The 24,126-nt window shown below is 41.4% G+C and overlaps 1 protein-coding gene across 3 annotated transcripts in view; it reads left to right on the forward strand.

Moving 5' to 3' along the window:
• LOC310952955 (protein TANC1-like) overlaps positions 1–24,126 on the forward strand; it is a 101,004-nt gene extending 76,878 nt beyond the window's left edge. For all 3 annotated transcript variants that reach the window (XM_083921816.1, XM_083921817.1, XM_083921818.1), the window contains 15 exons: positions 248–414; positions 2,414–3,021; positions 5,556–5,664; positions 5,914–6,036; positions 9,199–9,435; positions 9,615–9,800; positions 10,553–10,631; positions 16,360–16,493; positions 16,789–16,912; positions 17,374–17,549; positions 17,719–17,851; positions 18,723–18,814; positions 20,217–20,363; positions 21,265–21,365; positions 21,455–24,126. In XM_083921816.1, coding sequence (XP_083777942.1) covers positions 248–414; positions 2,414–3,021; positions 5,556–5,664; positions 5,914–6,036; positions 9,199–9,435; positions 9,615–9,800; positions 10,553–10,631; positions 16,360–16,493; positions 16,789–16,912; positions 17,374–17,549; positions 17,719–17,851; positions 18,723–18,814; positions 20,217–20,363; positions 21,265–21,365; positions 21,455–23,054 — 4,016 coding nt within the window. In that variant the 3' untranslated portion in view covers positions 23,055–24,126. The remainder of the gene's footprint in view (positions 1–247; positions 415–2,413; positions 3,022–5,555; positions 5,665–5,913; positions 6,037–9,198; positions 9,436–9,614; positions 9,801–10,552; positions 10,632–16,359; positions 16,494–16,788; positions 16,913–17,373; positions 17,550–17,718; positions 17,852–18,722; positions 18,815–20,216; positions 20,364–21,264; positions 21,366–21,454) is intronic.

The raw sequence follows: 24,126 nt of genomic DNA on the forward strand, positions 1-24,126 counted from the left end.
GTATTGGAGAAAATGTAAGTCCTCTGGGTAAAAGCGTCTGCCGCATAGTTGTACTATAATTGGACCAGTGGCTGCTCAGTTGATGAGTCTAAGTAAAAGCCCATTGCCTCACTCAGCCCTCTGAGAGAGAGGGTTTAGTAACTGCATTGAAACAAGGCACCTTTCTGCACACTCACCACAGTGCAGTTTAGTTGAGCGAATACTTTTATGAGCTGACTATTGTGGGTTATTGTATGTGTGTTTCCAGAGCGGAGGATTCCAGAGGAGGACCACATCATCTTGATAGATGGATTGAACGAAGCCGAGTTCCATAAGCCTGACTACGGAGACACCATTGCCTCCTTCATCACGAAGATCATTGCCAAGTTCCCCTCCTGGCTTAAACTAGTGGTCACGGTCCGGATCAATTTGCTGGTAAGGAAGAGCTCATTAATAATAATAACAACGTATCAGTAAATAAAAAAATCAGCTGGCTACTCTTGAACCCCAGATTCATTGGCCGTTGCTCCTAGATGCTATATCATCGTCAGATATATACCGTATGCCTTCCAAGATTTCTTGCAATATGACACAATGAATCATCATCATTCAGACTCATCAAACACTTCAAATTAACCTTGTTGTGTCAAGGGAGAGTTAGAATCCGGTTATTACAGAAGGTTAGCTAATTTAAGAATTCTCTCAATACGATTTTTGAATGCTCAAGTCTTTGCCTGCCGTTACCTCTTGATACTCTCACTGACTGTCATCAAACCTCCAGAGTTTGAGTTTAAAGGTTTTCCTGTGCTGCTTCTCCTTGTCATGCTCTACTCTCTACAGTCCTTTTTGTCAAGCATATCCAGAAACATTCAAAAAGGAACTGAAGTGTCAGTGACCCGGGAATCAAAACTGTGTGACAGAGACAGAGCAGTCGCTTTAAATTGACTAGCTTGGATGGAAAGTGACACTAGGTCGACCAGTTACACAGAGATGTGCCGGGCCTGTGTTGAACTCACGCTGGCGATGGCTGAGGCTTTGACAATGCCTGATGAGAATCATGCTGGCTGATTTTCTTTGCCAGGATGAAGTGCTGAGCCTGGGTTAATAATATGATAGCTGACACTCAGAGCTGAAGTTATAAATGCTCAGGCAGAAACACGGCCGAGGTAGTGTCCATCAGTATGCGATGCACTACAAACCAAGTTCAGCTCATTTGTTTTTATCCTGTAAATAAGAATTAATGTTTGATTTATGTCAAGGTTCTCTGGATGTGCTAAATCAACCTGTTTTAACACTGACATTTTGGATTCAGCCTTTATGTATTTACTTCTATTAATCCATCAGCATTGGTTTATGGTGTGGATATTTCCGGATGTCCCCAGTTGACGGCACACTATACAATTTGCTTAAAAAAAATTCTGTGAATGTAGGGGGGCTGTGATTGACACAGTGAAGCCGTTTAAAAAAAAATTGGAACAAATTCGTGTCACAACCTCTTAACTCTCCAGTCAGTTTCACGTCACCATGTCGAAATAGGAATTATATAAAATTGTCCAAATCATTCTGATGGCCTTGTAAAGGCCACTTAATGCTCTCCATGTTTAATTGAATCCATGAAGAAAAGAAGTTTGCAGCAACAGCATCCTATCTGTGTGTAGAAGTGTCATGAAACGTGTCACAGATTTGTTTTTCACTTTGAGCAAACAAGTAGGATGTCACCAAGGAGGAAGGGTTCAGGATATTGGCCTTTGCTTGCTAGAATAATATCTGGCTTATCTGTGAGGTGTTGCTAGCACTTCAGTCCCCTCATGGATTATAATCAATGCGATTCAGTGACTATGTGCATGTGTGGATACATTTGTTTGTGTGTGTGTGTGTGTGTGTGTGTGTTTGCTGTACCTTGTCACAATGAGGAAGAGAGGTGTGTTATCTCACTGAGGCAATGTTTCTTTAGCCTCAGACAGGCAGAGGATTGGAGGATTAGAGTGAATTGATTTCTCCCAACACCAGGACGTAGATTGAAATGTGAGCTCTGGCTCAGACCTCTGTCAGAAGTGTTCCTGTTGCCCCCCTCCACCATCCCATCCATCCCCCGCCTCTTAATACTCATTTCCCCGGTCCTGTTCTTCTCATAGCCACATTTCCAGTAATAACAAGTGTCTGCTTTGGCCTGATAGCTCCGCGTGTTTGCTCCCCTGCTGCTCAAAGACAGTCCTCTGATAGTAAAGCACACAAGCCATAATTCTTCTGTTCGGTTAGTAAAGAATACAGTTTATATTGCAGAAACAAGAACTACAAAACTACTTTTTGTAATGTGATTATTGACATTGAATTGGTTCATTTACTCAGTTATATAGGCTAATTTGCAATAAGCATGGAAATGTGACTTCCTATATGTACATCACTGACTGTCTTTACCTTGTGTCTTCCATAGGAGATCACAGGCCTTCTGCCCTTCTCCAAGATCTCCCTGGATGACTTTTCAGACAACATGGAGATAAACAACGACCTCAATGCATATATCCAGTACCGCATCAATGGCAGCAAGGATATCATGAACAATATTAGCCTAAATGGCAAGGCCGACCCTATCACAGTCGGCAAGCTCAGTAGCCACTTGATCTCCCGCAGCCAGGGTTCCTACCTATATCTCAAACTCACTCTGGATCTGTTTGAGAGAGGCCACCTGGTGATCAAGAGTGCCAGCTACAAAGTCGTGCCTGTCTCGCTGGCTGAGCTCTACCAGTTGCAGTGCAACATGAAGTTCATGACCAATTCAGCCTTTGAACGCTCACTGCCCATCCTGAATGTGGCGCTTGCCTCACTGCACCCAATGACTGATGAACAGCTGTTTCAGGCCATCAACGCCGGCTTCATCCAAGGGGAGCTACCATGGGAGGACTTCCAACAACGCATGGAGTTGCTCTCATGCTTTCTCATCAAACGGCGAGACAAGACACGCATGTTTTGCCACCCCTCCTTCAGAGAGTGGCTGGTGTGGAGGGCTGATGGAGAGAGTACAGACTTCCTCTGTGACCCCAGGTCAGTCCTCTCAGTAGCTGTCCTTTTAAAGAATGTGGGCCACTATTACAGCCATAACAAGTGTGTAGTGCATCTAAAAAAAATCAACGCATCACATTTAGACCACAAACAATCTGTAGGAAAGAACAAATTAAGCCATGGTGATAACTACATGGTATTAGGTAAATTAATTCAATATATCAGGCTTTTTATTGATATAGAAATATCTTTACAGTAATTTCAGCAGCAGAAGCTACTCTCATGCTAGTGGTTTTGAATTTGTAATTAATACAGTTTGAGATATTCCAGGTATATATTGTAATCATAGCAACCCACTGTTTATAATGCTCGCTAATTTACTGTACTGCAATTTTGTTTTGTATTTTGTTACTAGCAACCAACAATTTACACTACTGACATACAGAAATCCCTGCTGCAGGCAAAACAGCTGAGTTTCCATTGAAAAGTAAAAGCTATCAAGCAATACTGCTTCTTTAGTCCAGAGGTCTATCAATACAGTGTGTGCCACCCAAATCAAAATAGCTGATTTAAAAAAAAGCGAGAATATCTTTGTAAAACTCATGTTATTAGTGTGTATTCAAAGCAAGCACTTATTGAATTATTAGAATTATACTATTTGTAGAAATAGATTCTAATGGGTAGCTGCTGAGAATTGTTTCAACTTGGGTGATCCCAATATTTCCAAGTCCTGAACTCACAATGAGTTGAAAAAAAGACAGATGTAATCATTCTCAAAATTTATGTTTCTGTCTAAGGAAATATTTGGCTTTAATCCATATTTGTTGTTGTTTAGCCTTTCAAAAAAAGAAACATTTTCACCGCGTTCAAAATCAGTTTGCTCTTCCACTTACCGCACACAAAGGGAGGCATATACTGTACCTGTATTAACTGGTCGGTGTAGCGGCAATTTTGGGACCACAATAACAAAAGTTCTATTTTGGCTCTGAAGCTATTATAGTAAAGTACTTAGTTCATTACAAATAAAATGATTTAATAAAAAAATAAATACAAATAAATAATTTAATCTGATGAATCACTTTATTCAAATTGAAAGTTTAACTTTTTTTTAATATTTATTTTATCATTAAATATGACAACAGATATTCAAAACTTTATCTGAAAACCTCAATAGAAGCTTTTAATGTAAAAAAAAAAAAAGACTTTCAGTACAGCCCTATGATATATGCAATCGTGTGAATCTTCTGTGTGTATTCCAGTAGAGTTAGAATAAATTTCCAAATGAGACTTCAATCTGCTGAAGATTCTCATTGTTTCCTTCTTGAGAAACATCTTCCTCCCCTTCTTGCCCAGTGAGAAAGACTTATCGGCTTTAGTAGTGCTGCCTAATTGTAATTCTGGAGCCCTCTCACCCACATTAGAGATTTCCGTCATTCACACTTTGGATGAAATTGATGATCTCACTATGACGCTTTTTTCCCTCCTCATTGCTCGTCAGCATCACCTCTGCTCAATGCTCACACAGTGGTGTCTCTAAATGGACCAGAGCTGAGCTTCATATTCTGGTCATTCGCAGCCTTCCAACTCCGTCATTAAAAAAACAAAGGCTCAGAGTCTGGCAAAGGGAACGCACATGCAGACAAAAGCTTGCTGCATTGCCTCTCTGTTTGCGTCAGTGCACGAATAGGGAGAATTTTAACCAGATCAAAGTGATCTGCAATCATGCATGTCCTTTTAATGAAGTCCTGCATTAATTAACGGCAGAGTGCCTGAGTGAAGACGCAAAGGAGAACACAGGGGTTTTACACTGTTCTTCATCCTTTAGTAGGGAAATATCTGCATGTATACAAAAGCACAGAATAAAATAGTCCTCTACTACAATATCAAGGTGCTCTTAATGAACAAAATTAATGAGATGTTTCCAATCAGCAACTTCTAGGGCTGAAAAATTAAGCCATCAAAGAAGTGTCAAAAACTGCAAATCCTCGAATGGCCACCTGAGGCTGGCTCCAAAAGCAAGTCAATCCCCTTAGACCCCCATGTTAAAATGCCCAACGTTAAAATAAACATTTACAGTCCCGGTAAAAAAAACTTTTTTGGTCCCTGGGCCTGTAGCTAATTTCCCCTTTCGTGAGAACTGTATAGGGGGTGAATTTTTATACAACTCACCTGTAAATTATTTTAAGGCTTAAAGTTAATGACAGGTGGATGCCTTCACTGGTGGCTAGCATAGACTTTAGGCTTCATTCGGCCCACCTCAACTCCATCCACGCTCCACTTAGGCTGAGTCAGGCACTGCCAAGATGGCGACAACCTGACCAGAGCCACCCATATTGAGTTTAATTTGGGCTCTTGTCCTTTCCTTATACAGTCTATGGTAGTTTCATATTAAGTGAGCCAGATATCAGTAGACACGTACAATGTCGCCAAAAAAGTACAATCCAAAGTTTATCAAACGTTAAAGTTTAACAGAGGACCCGTCGAGACAACTGGAAAACATATGTCTCCTCGTCTTTTACTGTCGTTCTGTTTGTCACTTCTTTATAGCTGTGTATCCTCTGTTGTTTCCCCCCTAGGACTGGCCATGCTCTTATGGCTTTCATGCTTTCCCGCCAAGAGGGGAAACTGAATCGTCAGCAAACCATGGAGCTTGGACACCACATCCTTAAAGCACACATCTTCAAGGTACAGCTATGGAAGCCATACATGCTCTCTGCTTAGTTTTTGATTGAAATCCATCCCTTCTAGGAATATCACAGTGTTCACTCTGTTTATTTATTTATGCATGTTGTGAGTATAGTTCACCAGAGGATAAGCTGTGGGATGTGAAGAGAAACACTGACAGCTTGTTTAGCTCAGGTTCATTGACTTTATGTACGTATGTGTGTGTTTGTGCATTCATATATGTATTGGTGTGTATCTGTGCATGTGCAGGGCTTGAGTAAGAGAACAGGTGTGTCATCTAGCGTTCTGCAGGCCTTGTGGATAAGTTGCAGTGCCGATGGCCTTTCTGCCGCCTTGGCCTCCCTGAGGAATCTCTACACACCCAACGTCAAGGTAAAGATGTCTGAATAGATAACAAAAGTGGTTATTAATATAGAATTATTTGAAATACCAAACATTTGGTATCTGGCCTATCAATTTTTTGCTGTTGTAAATAAAATCTCCTGGGGTTTTTGATTTGTGGTCAGACAAAATAAGCAATTTGAAGACATCATGTAATCAAACAACCTATGATGGGCACTTCTTGTTATTTTTAACTTTCACTTTGATTTTTTGACTTTGATTGATTTATTAAAAAGTCAAAATAATTTCCCTAATACTCTCAAATCACACACAGACCTATGGTTACTATACAAGCTACTAGTGACAGTTAAAAGTCCTGCGATGACCTCCCAGAATGGTTTTGTAAGTCCACATATGGCAATTAAGTTGTGAATTATTATCAAAGTCACGCTCTGTTTCTCGCACATACTTACAGGGATGAGTGTGAGCTCAGCGCAGATTAACTTTTGAAACCTCCATGAAAAGCAGTATACCGTAAGAATACTAGACAGCCTAGACTTATCAGCACCCTTCTTTTTACCATTAACTCGATCCATGGCAGTCTCTCGCCTGCAAGGCCAAAAACAAATACCATTACGAGGCAGGCAAGTGTAAATTAATACACACATTAATAATAATAATAAGAGTCAGGATGAGCTACATAATTGAATTCTATTGTAAAACTATAAAAGCTTAAACTCGCCATTCACCCCCAAACTGTTTATTTTTTAGCTCTTTCATCCTTCTTCAATTTAACCCACAAAGCATTTGTTATTTTCCTCACATATCCCTCTTTATTATATATCTGGCAATATTTCCCATTTTCCTTGTTGCTTATATATTATAATGATAAGAGTATGTTCAGGATAACAATAGATGTAGTTGTGTGTGTCTCATGTTAGCAATGAATATAGACTAGAGTGACAGGTTTGTGTGTCAGTGATAAAAGACTAAGTCTATGTTACATCAGTTGATTCAACATGGTCGGATGCCAACACAAGAAGAAAAGAAAAGAAGGCAGATACATTCAGTTTGAATCTTTGTCCAACTGTAATATCATTTATATGTTGTAGCTTAATAATATTTCCAGACTAAAATAGTAATTTTCTCATTTCGCACAGTGATTAGCCATTGGTGTATCAGATATTCCCCAGGCAATCTTGTTCTCACATAAGCAACACAGAAAATGAATAATGTTCGCAGGAAATTGGAAAGTAGATATTGATGAAACGTGCGCCAGGGCGAAGAAAATGCAAAATACAATGAGCTAAAATGTCACCAGATGAATTGAGCACAGAAAGTCACACAAGGATGAACCATTTTTTACTTACTATATTATGTTTTCACATATTCTTTATGATGTTAGACTTTTGACTCTTTGGATAGTCTATTAAAGATTTGTTGCTTCTGGAGCCCCTTCTGACTTTTTTTGAGGGGAGAACAGCATTAGCTGTTCCTACATTATGTCACAATGATGCATTCTGGCTTGAAGCGAAATGATCTCATATTTTCAGCGCGTTTCAGTGGTATTCCATCACTTGTTGTCATCCTCATTGTCTATTTGCGAGTTGTTGCGAGTTATAAGTGAAACATCACTCAAAGCGACATTCACAGTGACCTTGTTCTGTCCTCTGGGGAAAAAAAACTGACAACTGCTGTTAATTCATTCCACATTGGATCCAACAAAACACACACACACACACACACACACACACACAAACACACACACACACACACACACACACACACACACACACACACACACACACACACACACACACACACACACACACACACACACACACACACACACACACACACACACACACACCACCATTTACCACCTTTCACATTTCATTTCCAGCCATGGTTCTGTTTGGCTAAGCATTTATTATTGATTTCCTCATCACGGAAGAGAATAACACACTTAGTAATTGCATTCAGTAGAATGAGACCACTTCATTTGGTGTCTGACCTTTGCTTGGAGAAAAATCTGAAGCAATCCGTGCTTCTTCACTGAAACTAGCTTCAAGGGAATAATCAAATGTTTCTCGATGTCTTGATTAGTCATCGACCAGTTTGTGTTCACAAATCACAAGTCATACATTAGAAAAATGTATGAGCTTAGACAATGGTTTAATCCCCACATCTTGTTGAACCTCCATTATCCTGCCATGTACTCTTAGGATTCTAGCCAATATCCCATTGTTTCTAAAGATACCTGTGATGCTTTTGTGTAATGTTGTGAATAGTGTGGAATGAATGTTGTATGGCCCTTTGATGAAAGATGAATAATGAGTGCGCATGGATGCACATGCCTCCTCCTGGATAGTACTCTTCATATATGTCTAAAATGTATCTTTAATTTTGTAATCTTTATTTTTAATATTTCATTTTGCTAGTTTGGTCTTTTCTGGTTTCCCAATTTGAATGGAGCATCTCAGGACAAAGGCTGTGTAGCACCTAATAATGTTATAATTTCCTGAAAATGTAGTATCCCCTAAAATGTAATTAAACTGGCACTTAACGTGATTCAATGTTATAAAACCTAATAATGTAATAATTTGACAAGTAATGTAATAAAATGTCCTGACATTTTTACCAATAATGTAATACCTTTCAGGCGTAAAATAATAATAATGTCAAAATGTTTGCTTGTTTTCTTTAAAATGTAAAGTGTGCAAGCATACAAAATGTATAATACTGCTGATGTCATGTTAGCCCACCGAAAACAAAAATATTAGACACGGCTTTTATGTTTAGAAATGCAAACTCTTGGTTTAATTTAGAATTTGAAATTCCCAACAGATGGCAAGCGGTATGTTGTTATCAGGCAAAATGCTGATTGGTTGTTGTGCAAGGATCGTCCATCAGACCAGAGCGGATCTCAGATAAGGCATTATCAGAAGATGGCTAATGTTACACGAGCAGGCCATTACTACATTATTGAGTGCCACAGGGTGTCGTATGATGTACAGATTGTAGAGCCCCTTAAAGCTTTTTTTTTTTTTTTACATAACTGTAATCAGTTAAAAGGAAAACATTAAGAGAGATATTTACATAAGAGGGCTTATAATTGCAATAAATGGAATTTTGCAGATGATACAAGTGCACAGATGGTAACAATTTGATAACATTGTTCCAACGCCAGCTGTCTGTGTTTTGTAAAATCAGGTGAGCCGTCTGCTGATGCTGGGTGGGGCAAACATAAATTACCGCACAGAAGTCCTGAACAACGCACCGGTGCTTTGCGTTCAGTGCCACCTCGGTCACCAGGAAATTGCCTCCCTGCTGCTCGAGTTCGGTGCCAGTGTGGACGTGGTATCTGAAAATGGCATGAACCCCCTCTGCTTCTCAGCCGCTGCAGGACACTTGGGTCTAGTCATGCTGCTCTGCCACAGGGGAGGCAAGGTAAGGAGCCCACATTCTTAACCCTCTAGTTTATAAATAAATATCAAAACGGTGAACAGGAAAACTGAACTATATATATATCTTTAGGCTAAAGTCATGTGAACCTATTTAAACTCCGGTGTCGGCCGTCATTTTTGTGTTTGGGTGCAATAAAACTCATCATGTTGTATTCCCACCAGGTTGATCACGTAGATAAGAGTGGCCAGTGTGCACTGGTCCATGCCGCTCTCCGAGGACACCCAGAAATTATCCAGTATCTGCTGGAGCTAGAATGGAGTGCTGAGGGGCAGCAGCAGGACTACGCCCTGAAGAACAAAGCTCTGCAGCAGGCTTTAATAGCGGCCTCCAGCATGGGACACACACAGGTCCGATTGACACAAATGCTCATATACTCATATACTTTACACACGATCAACCCCTCACCAGTCCCAGACACACAAAAACCAAATAAATTAACCGGAGGACATGATAAAGGAAACTCAGGTGAGGTTTTTATGTCCCCTTTATGAAAACAGAATATATAACAAAAATAGATATCTTGAAAAGAAAAAAAAACAACAACAACAGTGTATTGTTGTTGCACCCTAACACTGTGTGATATTAAAACAACTTTCTACACAGAATTTTAGAGAGCAGAGGGAGATATGGATCAAATCTGAGCTCAACTTGTTCTCATTGATTCTGAGTTGAGTTATTGTTATTCAGCCCTGTACAGTATGTCTAAAAACATAGGATTCATGGATTGATCCCAGTGCAGTGCCTTTCGGGTGCCCAGGTGAGATGCAGGCTCAAGGTTTATTTTGGCTTCCTCATTAGTTGGAATGGGATCCCCAGGCTCAGAATAACAGAACTGGGCCAAGCTGAGCTGTCAACCCACATGTAGAAGAAGACCCTGTTAAAGTCGAAGTATTAATCAGACTGGACTCAACTCACATAACCTCATACACTGGTTCAGGGACAAGTGGTTTTCCAGTCTTCTGTGATTAATTAATAAAAAAAATTCTCAGGCAGCGGTATCCCATTTTTTTTTTTTTGCATGTTGTATAACCTTTTGAAGGTTTATTTGATATCTTATGCTGAAACAGTATGCCATTAATCTAGGTTTCTTTTTTGGCAGGTTGTGAGAGGCTTGCTGGTCTTGAATAATGAGCATGCTGTGCAAATTGATAGTCACGACACTCTGTGGGGAGAGACAGGTATGTTTTTCATCCATCTTTTTGCATTACGTGGCTCTCTTATATCATACCCTGCTGTTTTAGCATTCTGGACCTTGCCGCTGTGATTGCATGCCACAGTGGAAGGTCTTGCGTCTCTCTTTTGCACAATAATGCTCTCTGTATGATGTCAAGGACGCTCATCCCAAATGTGTGTGCATTTTTATGGCTGTTTCAAGTATTTCTGCGCTGTACTTTCTGGTAAAAGCATTACTTATCGTGGCTCATGTGGGTTTCTACTTACAGTTTGGTCAACACAGCATTTCCTCTGTACAATGATTTTCCAACATGCCACTGGATTTCAGCTACAGTATCCCCTTGGTGCTCTATGCTAAGATTGTGCCAACAGTTTGGACATTTTGAAGTTACGCCACCATCTATTGTATACATTTCATTTAAGTATACAAGGGATATTGCTGTAATTACACATTAAACATAATCCACTTATACCCCTTGTCCATACACATGAGGGATTTGTATTCTCAATAACGCTAGCTTGAAGGTGTGTCTTGAGCTCTAACACACTTGTATTGAGTCAATGATGTTTAAGGCAACAGACCAACCCATGGCTAGGACTAGTGGTCAAAGGAGCAGCTGTAAAACACGGTGGATAAACACATTTAATTTCCTATAAATTCTTCACAATAAATTAGTCCTCCATTATTTTGGTAATTAAAAGATTTCATTATGAAGCAGCAAAATCAGGAAATGTTGGGTTTTCACGAGCAGTAACTTAACACGACTCTTATACAGATGAAAGCGAACATGAAACCGTAGAATAAATCAAGCATCTGAAAGTCCAAACAGAAACTAAAATTCAAACCACCGAGATTCAGTAATAAGCTACAAAGTACTGAAAGATAAACATAGAGAGACTTTTAAAAATGTATTTCTCTCTCGCCTCCTGCACAGACATGAGTTAAGTCTCACAATACAGCGTGTTTGAAGGGGAGAAGGGGGGCTGTTGTTATCTAGACGTCACTGCTACCCCACTTGGAGGCGATTGGGGTGCACTTTGGAGACAGTCCATATCGGGTGCAACTCGGCACAACTCGGCGGTTGTAATAATTATGTAAAGCATGTAATGGGAACGCAAATCAGTGCATCATGGTTTGACTCGGTGCAACCAAAAGTGCCAATGGAATAACAACACTAGTTGATGTGTACATTTAGCTGTTGATATTAGCTGGACCTTTTTTTAATTTTTTTTGGAGAAAGTTTTTGGGCGATTAAAAGTGAGTGATAAAAAAGTGAGAGACAGAGTTTGCCAATCAGGGGTAGATGTTGTGGACAGTGGCTGTTGATGAAATGGTGCAAAAAGCCAGGTTACAATACAAAGTCTCAAAGAAGGAAGAGGCTGCCAGGTGTAAAACTGGCTAAATGAAAGCTGGACAAAGTAGAAGTGTGCAATGTATAGGTTGACAGAAATCACAATTTTTTAAGCCATTGGAGAGGTGATTTGCTGATAAATGTACTGTATGTTTATAGTATTTATCAATTATCAGTGTTAGCTGCAGCATTTCTTGTGAAAGTTAGGAAATGTTGGACACATTGAGATGCTTGGTCTCATCTCCAGTGCGAGCTTCTGCTGTGAGAGTTGAGTGATCCAGAGCTATAAATGTTCAAATCGCACCCCTTCTTATTTGACACAAGTGTTTGATGCTTTTTTGTGCACAATCATGCTAGAATAGATTAAAAAAAAGTAGAAATGTAATAATAGTCTCTTTGTGTCTGTCTCAGTTGTATGTCAGCAGCATTGAGCTAAAAGTAAAAGTTTGTTGCTACAGGAATGTAGGTCCGCCTATTAGTGGAGAGGCTGTCCACAGTGTGGTTAACTGGTGCTTGTGCCCTGCTAAATGACTGCAGGACTTCAGACCTTATTACAGTCATGGGACAAAGAGTCGTCTCTGACATATTGAAATATTTTTGCACCCACGTCATTTAGAACAAGATCCAAGCTAATCTGCATTCTGGGAAAATAGGTTAGTGAACACAAGTATGACCCATAATGTTTATTTTTTTATCCACTGGGTCGTGCGTGGCAAAAGGAGGCAATTTCTGCAGACATAAAATTAATATGTAGTGGTGTATTACAGGTAGAGATGCAGCATTCTGGGGGAGTATATTAAATCTCAGTTTCACCTGAAATCCCCCATTTAATAATCCAACCTGGTAGCAGCCGGCCCTCTGATACAGAGAACGCCAAAACTAAGTTCCTGCAATATCCCCTTTAAAAACTGTTGTCTGCGAAGCATCTCTCTGATAACAACCTGTCTCTGTGAAAATGTATTTCATATTTAAAATTCAATGGAATATTACATTTCTATGCAAATAGGCCCACTGTCTCCTGTGTTTCAATAGAGTCCGATTGAATTGCACATCTGTGCAAGCTCCATCTTTTAAAATCCCCTCTTAGGATGCAGAACTCTCCCCCGCTATGCAAAGAAAGGTAATTTAACTGCGCGTTATCATTCTCAGTGTTGTGAGCACACAGCAGTAGGATTGGCAAAGGCAAATACAAAATTGTGTGTAATCCTTTGTAAATTGTCTAATTTTATGATACATTTTGTTTCTACCCTGTGTTATGTACACGAGTATATAACGTCCTCTGGCATTTTGTGAAAAGGAATAAAGGTACAACATCTTATGACAAATGTAATAGTAACTGGGTTCTTTTTATTATGCCTGTCAATTGTTGTCAGGGCAATAATCAATTTAAAGCTGAAGTAGTTCATTTATTTTTTTTCATACTTGAAACTGTCATTATATCCTGTCCAGCACAATCTATGAAAAAGTAGCGTCGCTCTGACTCTCTCTGTCTGCTCCTGATGTCATCTGCTAGATCCACTGTGCCTGACTGACAACCAGTCAGAGCTAAGGAGTCTCTGATGCAGTGTCAATTACCACGAAACGAGGCAGCACTGACCAAATATGAATCAGTATTCGCTTACTGTGTAGCATATTTCTCGCATAAAGTGTTTTCTGAATGACATGCTTTAGTGTACTGTTTAGCTGTAAACTGAGAATGTTCGTCCAACTGATGGGCGGGGCTTGGTTTCTCAACTTGTTTACAAACTTTTTCATTTAATAGCTAAACAGTACGCTAAAATGTGTTTCTGAAAACACTTTAATGCGAGAAATAGGCAGTACAGTAACAGAATATCGATTCAGAGGAGTCATTGGCGCTGTCTGATTGTGCTCGGCAGCAGTTCAGGCGGTGGAATCTAGCAGCTGCCATTAGGAGCAGACAGAGAGGGCTCTGAAAGCAGACTGGAACAGAAGATGGACGTAAAGTTCTTAAAAAAGAAATAGAAAGTTACAGAGTTCCGCTGTTAATGAGAACAAATTACTTTTATTTGACACAGGATTTAAAATAATTATTTGGTTGTCAGGGCTGTCAGTATGTTGTATGTTCATGCTCATATAGCTTTCTTTGGAGTGGTTTCAAGGTACAGGAGAATGGCTGCCCACTGCTCCAAATACTGTAGTTAGAATGGCTTAAAAACAGTGTACATATTCTGAATATGTACAGTATAAATTGCAGCAGAGACTTTGACTTCCTCTTTAAGAGCATCTGCTGCAAAATGTGACAAACACCTGCATTGTTACTGTGGGCACTCAGACCAACACTGTGTTTATGGTTTTCTGATAATCTACTTCTCTGCAGACTTTATTGATCAGGGTTTTATAGAAAATATTCTTCATCCAAACTATCCTGCTTGTAAACAAAAAGTTGAAATTCCGGTACATATGCGTACTGATTTCCTGTCACTAATTCCCTTCATTCAGTGTGAAGCAGTTCAGTGGAAAGCACATTTTTTTTTAATATAATTTAAATTATGGTGGAGGCCAGGCAAAGTATGCCTGTGTGCAGCATAAATGCAGTTCTTATGTAACTGTCCTCTGCTAAGTCCTCAGGCAAAGCAAACTTGCCATTTTACAAATAACAATCAATGCCTGTGTTGCCTTTTATAAATTGCCTGCAACCTTTTGTCAGTGACATTTCATCAATTTATAAAGTATACTATACTGAATCTTTTCACTTTACCCTGAGAAGAAATATGAACTGTATATAACATTATCAAGGACATGACATCAAAAATCCCAAACATTTGGTTGGAACTTATTATCTAGATTCTTTATCAGTGTTGGTAAAAAGGCTCCAGGTTGTTTTTCTGCAAAGGCTTTGGTTAAAATGTCAGGTCTCAAGCCCGATGGTGAAGTCGTGATGGGTACGGATCTTATTATGTGTTTACTTTGTAAATCTTACAGATTTGTTTTATCTGACAGTGATTCAGAGTCTCTCCCCACACTGTCATGGCAGGTTTGAAAATTAGAAAGAAGAGGCAGAGCAGAGTTGAGACGAGGCTGATAGAAGCCAAGGAGCGACTGTACTTTCTACCTATATCTAGTGTAGTTATGACATCACAACCGTACAGAAGTCCTGGCGGCTTGTTTAAAGACACAATTTCTGAATACGGGCTGTGTCGGTGTTCTCTCTGGATTGAGAGTTTTGACACTTGCATAGTATTTATACAGCCCCTTTACCTGCTTTGTAATCAAAACAGACATGGAAATCTCACTTTAGAAATACGAGACCTTTAATAAAAGTGTTTGTGTAAGAACTATTAACTTAACATGAGCATATCTGCCTGGCATTTGGCATGGAGAACTTCTCACACTAAAAAGAGTTTTGTCAAACAGGCGTCGCTTTCAAACTGCATGGCTGTTGATAGTTTGTTTAGTGTAATCCAGAACCATCCCAGGTGCTAATGTTGCTCACCGGGGCCCTTAAGTTTAGCTTCTCAGTCATTGTTCTTCACTGGGCTGTGTGTGAGGATATCTACATTCTGAGCAGATGGCGGGCGGGGTTGTTTGCCTCTGATGATCCATCCAGATGGATGATGTCAGTCAGATACGGAGGCTCAGCGGCACCTTAAATCTCTCCAAGTTAATATGAAAGTAGAGCTGTTTCGGTGGATCTCACTCCATTTTGACAACCAGCTCCCATTTAAGACCAATCCATCTGTTGCAATGCATCAGCAGCAGCCTATCAACTGGAAGCATCGAACATTTCAAGAATCCGTCTTTGTATCTTTAAAGACCCAAAAATACAAGCGCAATTAATTATTTTTTCTTCTTTCTTTGTAAAAATGAATTAGACAGTTAATTTCAGTTAATCATGTTCTTAAAAGATACTAAATATAAACAAGGATGGCTGTTTAACACCATTGTTTGACTTTGTTGTCCAATGTTTGTCTGTTGATGCATAAAATGACTGGATTCTCATCTCTCTGTACAAGGCCTGGGGAGCTGGAGGCAGGAATTTAATGAGTTTAATAAGCATAGCATAATTGTCTGTCTTTACACACAATTAACAGCAAACATTAGCCTGCTTTTCTCTACACATCTTTGAAGAATAGGAGGGATTCTGTTTATATCCAAGCCTTTCCATGTCCATGTACTTGGGTTACTAAATACCCGGGATGTTGCTCACGAACAGCATATGTGTGTGTTGTACATGTTATCATGTTCACTAATCTTCTTGCTATACCATGTCCTCTCTGGCTTAGTGTTGTTAAGTGGGGTGGTTTAAATTCCCCCTTATCTCGCCACTGCACTGTGTCCTTTCCTATACGCGTTCCTCTGTAAATAAATAAATATAGAAGTCAGTCAAACATCAAACCTAACATCTCTGTCCCTTCTTTAGCCTTGACGGCGGCAGCAGGCCGGGGAAAGATGGAGGTATGCAGCTTCCTGTTGGAGCAGGGGGCGGTGGTGCATCAGGTCAACAGACGGGGGGTGTCTCCTCTATTCTGCGCCGTCAGACAGGGACACTGGCAGGTGAGACATGCTGGATGGATCTTTTGTGCCAGACAAACTATCCATAGCAACAACACTTCTCCAAACTGCAATTACACCTCAGTATTTACTTCCTCTAAACCTAATCTAATGCTGTGTGGCATTTTATTGTTGTACAGTTTAGGTTTTATGTCCTGCCATACAATAGATCTGTCTCTGGTCTAATAGTTTGCTGACAGAGGACCACGGCCTCCGCTAAATGAACAGTTTTGTGTGAGCTCTGTGCACCTGAATGTGTTTAATGTCTGTTCTCTGACTGTTCTTGTCTGTTTCCTAGATTGCAGAGCTGCTGTTGCAGCACGGTGCTGATATTAATGTCAGCGACAAGCAGGGTAGGACCTTACTTATGGTGGCTGCCTGTGAGGGTCACCTGAGCACCGTAGAGTTTCTGCTTTCTAAAGGTGAGCAACATTGGCCACACAGCATTCAGTCTCAATTACAAAACATTAGCTGGATGTACAGTATTAAGGTCCTATATTTTCTTGTATGTCGTTTATGATTATAGAGCAGATGAAGGTGCTTTATAAATACTGTGATAGTATTAAAACACTCAATCCAGTAAAATGCTTTATTTTGACATTACTTTTCTTCTGATCATCCGTCTCAATGGTCTATCAGGATATAATGACAGTTTACGCAAATATGAAAAAAAAACACTTTTTTTAAGGAAAGTTATCGACTTCATATTTAAAGAGACAAAAACAGAGCCTTTCAGACAAAGGGGTACTACAGGTATATTCAGACAGTATAAGAAAATGTTTTTGGGAAATGAAGTATTATTCTTAAAATTAGAATTATATGTGACCTTTAAATGATCAGACTGTTAATATGAAGTGTTTAATGACCACTGTTTGCTTCAAAGGTGCATCTTTGACATCGTTGGACAAGGAGGGACTGACACCCCTGAGTTGGGCATGTTTAAAAGGACATAAGAACGTTGTGCAGTTTTTGGTGGAGAAAGGTGCGGTCATCGACCACACGGACAAAAACGGACGAACGCCGCTGGATCTCGCTGCCTTCTATGGAGATGCGGAGATTGTGAGTAAAATTACATCAAAACACCCCAATACACGCAAGCACCACCTTTCATTTAGCCTTAACTGAGAGCATCCCTTGGTCATTATTGAACACATACCGTTCTTTGTTAGGCCAGCACATGACTGTCAACACAGAGTGGAGTTTTTTAGCTGTTGCTGCTCTTGTGTAGGTCCAGTATTTGGTGGAGAGAGGAGCAGTGATAGAGCATGTGGACTACAGTGGGATGAGGCCTCTGGACCGGGCCATAGGCTGTCGGAACACGTCTGTGGTGGTGACTCTGCTGAAGAAAGGGGCCAAGTTGGGTAAGCCCAATATTCTTTTTTTTTTTCCCCATGTATATGTCGTTTTGTGTGCAGGTACTCTGCTGTCAGTTAGTCCACCACTTAGTCAGCTCTTACTCCTGTGGTCTTTGGAGACCGTCTGTGGTCTGATGAGTTCTTTCACGTCTCAGTAAACATTGGGACTGTCAGTTTTTTGTTTTGCCTCTATGTCGGGCTTGTTTCCGTCTTGCTCAGTATCACATGGTGCTAAGAATAAGAAGAGACTAATTTTGTGGAATGTTGTGGAAAAACCCTGTTTCCATTCCTGCTTTTCACTCACTGTTCAGCATGTGTTTGTGTGTGTGTGTGAGCGCTCACTTTTACTGGTATGTCAGTGTGTGTGTCTCCTCCCTCATGTGCTACTTGGCTAATTTAAGAATGTGACTTATCACCTAAATGACATTCATACAGCTATTTGGGTCTGTGCATATCTCCAGTGCACTCTGTTGCCCCAGAAAATGAAAAAAAAGTTAGTTAAAGGCAGAACCTTTCGATTTTCTTTCAGCACACTTAACACTGCGTACTGCTGAAAACACAACGCCATTTCAAGCTGACTGACACGCACTGTAATTGTATATCATAAAACACTTTTCAACACTTTTTCCTTTCACTCCAGTTGACTGCTCTTGCATGACCTCTTTTCTCTTCACTTTCTCCCTGCTAACGCTCTCTTAACTGCCTTCAATAAACTAAGGCTACAGAACGTCACCTTACGATCGATCAGGTACAATCTTTAGGTAACTTTACCTTGTACCAATTTCCAGAGAATACAGTGACACAGTCTGTTGGCACCTATAACAACGACATAACACACGTCTCTCGACTCGTCTCTCTCTCCCCTCTTCACCCACAGGAAACGCTGCATGGGCCATGGCTACTTCAAAGCCTGATATTCTGATCATCCTCCTTCAGAAGCTGATGGAGGAGGGAAACCTACTTTACAAGGTAATGTTCAACTAAAGCAAAGAAATCACTTAGTCCGGAGATATACTTGCATTTTAACCACATGCAAACAACAGGCTGCGTACTGAATGGAATTGTTCACCTACTTGCCGACACAACACGTTTTACTGGAGGAGTCCACTGGAGGGAGCACACCAGAGAACTAAGACCGTACAGAACCTCCAAAATTGCGTGACGTCTGATGACATGTAGACAACACACACCATCAGCAGCTCCAGCTAGTGCACAGACGTGACATTCTCAGACTTGTTTTTCTAAAATGGTAATGATCTGTTGCCAGCTATTTTGACAAGCATATTTGTCACCATGCTGCAGCAATGACACATCGTACAGACGCAGGTAATTGCAGACTTGGTTTATTAGCTTGTCTTCAAAACTTTCATCTATTTTTGTCGCTGCTGACGTGCCTCCTAATAATAAATAATAAATAATCTTAAAAAAAGAAAAACAGGCTACACCCTTGTACAACGGCAATGGCTGCACCTGATTGGATGATCGCTTTCTCTCTTGGGCTGTCTGCTCCCGCGTTTCAAATAGGACTGACAAAGTGCGTCGTTTGGAAACTTGCTCTTTCTCTGAAAACATTTGAGGCGAGAAATAGGCCATGCTGAATCTTTTACAAGTTTACACCGATAACGGTTGGTTTAAGAGATTTACATGAAGAAGCCCTAGACCTCAACTTTATGCAACTGAAGAACAGCGGACGCAATGTCCTGTCTTTTGAAACCTCAACGCAGCTTTTCCAGAATGCATTGCACGGCTGCTCGCATAGACAATGAATGGGAAGCGGGTAAATGACAGACCCTGTGGAGATGTACCAACGCTCCAAACGGAACACAGGATACGCAAGGCAGCCATCATGCGAGCACGTCCTTAAAAATCTCCGGCTTTACTTTCAACTGTAAAGAGCACTTTCCTACCTTAATGAAATGTTTCATGTTCCTCGACTACCCAGCTGCACTTAAAGACACAAATATAACCTGAGATGATCTCATTTTTTCTTTATATGCAAGTGAAAAAAAGCACTAAGCATGATAATTTAGTTCAGCACAACAAAGAAGTGATTACCATCCTTCTTCTAGCTCAGTCAAATGCAGACAGTGAATAGATGTGTATGTTTCGCACCACTAACCAAAGGAGCCATGATCGATGCCTGGCATTTAACAGATTGAGTTTATGGCAGAAAAGACAAACCGGTCAGGTATTGTGTGAGTGTGTTATTTCCCTGTGTTGTATTGTGATTGATGAGAGGGGAAGGCTGGAGCCGGAGAACAGCTATTGCGGGAGTACCTGGTGAATACCTCCGCCCCGCTTCTCTCTCCACATTTTCCATCTGGTTCTGTCCTCTTCCTCACCGCATGTTTGCCCTCCATGTGTCCTCCAGAAAGGGAAGATGAAGGAGGCAGCCCAGAGGTACCAGTACGCCCTGCGGAAGTTTCCTAGAGAAGGCTTTGGCGATGACCTGAAGGCATTTAAGGACCTAAGGGTCTCTCTGTACCTCAATCTCTCCCGCTGTCGCAGGAAAACCAATGTAAGCCTCACATGAGACACTCTACTTTTTCTCTCTGTTCCTCAGCAGGAGCTGTATTTTTAGCATGATTCTTTAATAACTTTAAATGCGGTGTAGGTGATTAGTGAATATCATGGGAAGATATCTGGTGAAAAATAGACTTTTTCTGGTCAGTATCTCCAATTGTTTTAAAGAAAAATCTGTGACTAGGACTCCAGCATGTGAAATGATTTGAGCATGTGTGGGCAGGGGAAGCTTGTTAGTGTTCAGATGGTAGAAGGGAGGAGGTTGGGAGATAGCTACAAGCGCAGTGGGCAGTGGATTAAATCTTCTTGCGAAATAATCTCAGTTTCTGCATGTGCCAGCCTGTCTGCTCACTCAGCCACAGTTTAACTGTGCTTAGCAGTTTCCTGTTAGTTTTCACAGACAATGATGAGTGCAATGACTATCTGAGATGGACTGGACATATTAAAAATGACTGAAGCAAACATGAGGAAAGGGATTTTTAAGCTGTTCTGTCTTGACTTTCTGGATAATTGATTTTGCAGAAAAGCTCTTCGTAAAAGTTTGTTTACATAAGTCTAGCAGGAAGACTTTTGTAGCGAGCCAGCTGTTGATGTGATTACATGCCGCAAGCTAGCAGGAGATCTGAGTGTAACAGGCACCACAAGGTTGTCTGTTGTGTGTTTCTACAGAACCTGGTGTGCTATCACTTACCCCAGGGAGTATAAGTGCTGTAGAGATAAAACATGGGTTTGAAAATGCTGTTTGTCTTCAAAGCAATAAAAAAAAAAAAGATATAACAAGCAACAAGGCTGAAACGTGGATGCTTTATACTTAAAATGTTAATTTCTATGATTGAAACCAGGCCACGTTAAATATCAACTGGTTGACTAATTTGTTGATTCTGCTCCTTTTGAAGGATTTTGGGATGGCTGAGGAGTTTGCAACAAAAGCACTGGAGCTGAAACCCAAATCCTATGAGGCCTACTATGCCCGCGCAAGAGCTAAAAGAAGTAGCAGGTAAACTATTTAGCCAAGCTCCTGTGGTTGTTACTGGTGAACTGTGCGGTCTGGATCTGGTAACAGTGGTAACTTTGTCCAATCCACAGGCAGTTTACGGCCGCCTTGGCTGACCTGCATGAAGCAGCCAAGCTGTGCCCCAATAACCGGGAAATCCGTCGTTTGCTGGCTCGAGTAGAGGACGAGTGTAAACAGATGCAGCGCACCCAGACTAAAGGAGGGCTCGCCGGGGCTGCAGCTGCTTCCAGCCAGGCGTCAGGAGGCCACGAGTCTGACCAGGAGCAAGACGAAACACAGGAAGACCCTTCAGAGCACAGCCTTGCTAGGAGTGTGGAAGGACAAAGACACATCCTGGAAGAGGAGGAGGAGGAGGAAGAGGAGGAGGAGACCTCGCTGCACGACAGGAAAACTGAAGCCTGCTGGTCACAAAACAGTTATTCCTACAACAGAGTCTTTCCCTCTGAGCCTGTCAACAACAGTTTGGGACATCAGAGTCAAAGTCTGAGCCCCAGCTCACCCCCAGGCCCCGGCAGGCTCCCCCCTCACAGGTATCCACGAGAGCACCGGGAGGCGCTGGCCCAACAAGGCCTGGTCCTGCAGCCCACCAAGCAAGCCCAGATAGTCAAGACCAACCAGCATATGAGCTCCATGCAGGTTGGGGGGGGAGCCGCGGGGGGCCGTGCTGCAGGGGCCAAATCTCAGTATGCTCCCTCCAGTCCTTTACCAAGCCGGCACATGTCCAGTGCGCTGAAGCCGGGCCCAGGCATCGACATCAGCCCTCTGCCGCCCCCAGCTGATAAGCCTGTATACGGGAACCGCGTGTCACTGGCAGCTGCCTCCACCTCCATGGGTCACAGCTGTGAAAACGAGAGCCTCCATTCCTCCCAGGCTTCCTACTCATCCTGCAGTAGCTCCAAGGGTCTGGGCCAAGACAGGTTGTCTGCCCAATCTGCATCCTCCCTGGATGGATTTGCCTGCTCTGGTCCCGGACCCCAGGGGAACCATACCGACCCAGGAAAAGAAGGGATGTGCAGTGCAACGGGATCACAGGGAGGAGGCAGCAGCATGCGTGTGTCCAGTTCCACAAGTAGCCTGGCGTCCAGCAGCAGTCTATCAGACAGCGGCAAACTGGGGCCTGACGTCCGCACCAAGGTCTCTGACAAAACAAAGCACAGCCAACAGGCCAGTTCTGCAGCAGAGTACAAACCCAGACCCTTCATGGGCATAACCGACAAGACAGCACGCTTTTTCCAACAGCAGCAGCAAATTCAACAACAACAGCAGCATGTCTTGCAAAGCCACCCGAGCCTGCAGTCTGTCGGGCGAAGCTGGCTTAACCACTCGTCTGACGGTCTGGTGTGTCACAACATGTCGGCGATGGGCCTGCTGCCTGTCGACTGTGAACCGCCTTACGCCAAAACTGTGAGCACTTACCAGGAGCAGCACAAACCTCCACCACCTCAGGGTGCTATGGCAATGAGTAGCTTACAAAACGGCATGAACGCCAAGGAATTCACAGAGAAGTTCTGCCAAGCCGCCAACTGTTACAAAGAGTCCAAGCCAGCACTGGCGATGGCGCACACGTTCATGGACAGTAAGCCCAAGCAGCCCGGCCTAGCCCGAGATAATCCTGCCATCCACGTAGCTTCAATGAAACCAAAGCGATCGTTTATAGAGTCCAATGTGTAGAGATGTTTTATCTCTCATACAGTCTACAACACACACTAGCAAAAAGCTAAAGTAAAGAGTTGTGTTCATTTTTTTTAACCAACCCTAAATAGGATAGTCTCACTCTTAAGCCTTGTAAGAAGTGCAGTTTGCAAGCGGTTTGTTTCCCTGTGTGAATACAGAACGCACACTCCAGATTGTTCTCCTCCCAACCTGTCGCTTGTGGCTGTCAGCTTCTGTTACATGACAACATGTCCGCCGTCATTCAGCCAAGCTGGAGACATTGCACTGAAGGAAGTATTTGGACATGTAGTCCTCATCAACGCAACAGTGACAGTGAGCACTTTATACACACTTAGGCCGCTCAAGTGCTTACATATTCAGTTACAGTATATTGTTATTACAGAGCAGTTTTGAATGAGTGAATTGGAGTTTGAACTGTGTTCATTACGTCCATGGTGCTGAGAGAAATAAGGAAGAGGAACTCCTCAGTGAAGGTGTAGAAGGTCTAAAAGGACGGGCATTCCTGTGTTTTACGAAGGGTGTTATAGATCCTCTTATGTATAATATATAAATATGTATTTTTTCTCCTTTTCAGTGAAGAGCTATGTTAAGTGTATTGACAAGTTCAGACTTGTGTATTTTGAGTTTTATGCACAATGTTGTTTAAATGGTGTTAAAGGTTCTAAAAAAAGCATTTGTTAAATGTGTTTGTACATTATATACAGTAAATCACCATTAACATTGAATTGAAATCCTTTCTGTATCTGCTTGTTGTTGCTGTCTAGTTTAATTTATTTACAGCGCCAATGTCTTGGTTAATTGTAAAAGCAATATATTTTATATAGTTATTTTTGCACAGCTAATAAGACATTTAATGATTCTCAATAATGTTGAGTTTAAGTGTATGCTACAATTGCAGTTTATATTAGAGTAAAAAAAATCTATAAACAGAAATGGTTTTGGGGCACAGTGCCATCAGCTCTATTTTAATATGTATGTTAAATGCAATTGTTACCATGTTTTCAGTATTGTGAGCTTTATTAGCTGTGATCACATACTGTTATAGAACATTACTGCCATAGCCACCATG

This window comes from Echiichthys vipera, assembly GCF_963691815.1.
Source record: "Echiichthys vipera genome assembly, chromosome: 10".
Classification (NCBI taxonomy): domain Eukaryota; kingdom Metazoa; phylum Chordata; class Actinopteri; order Perciformes; family Trachinidae; genus Echiichthys; species Echiichthys vipera.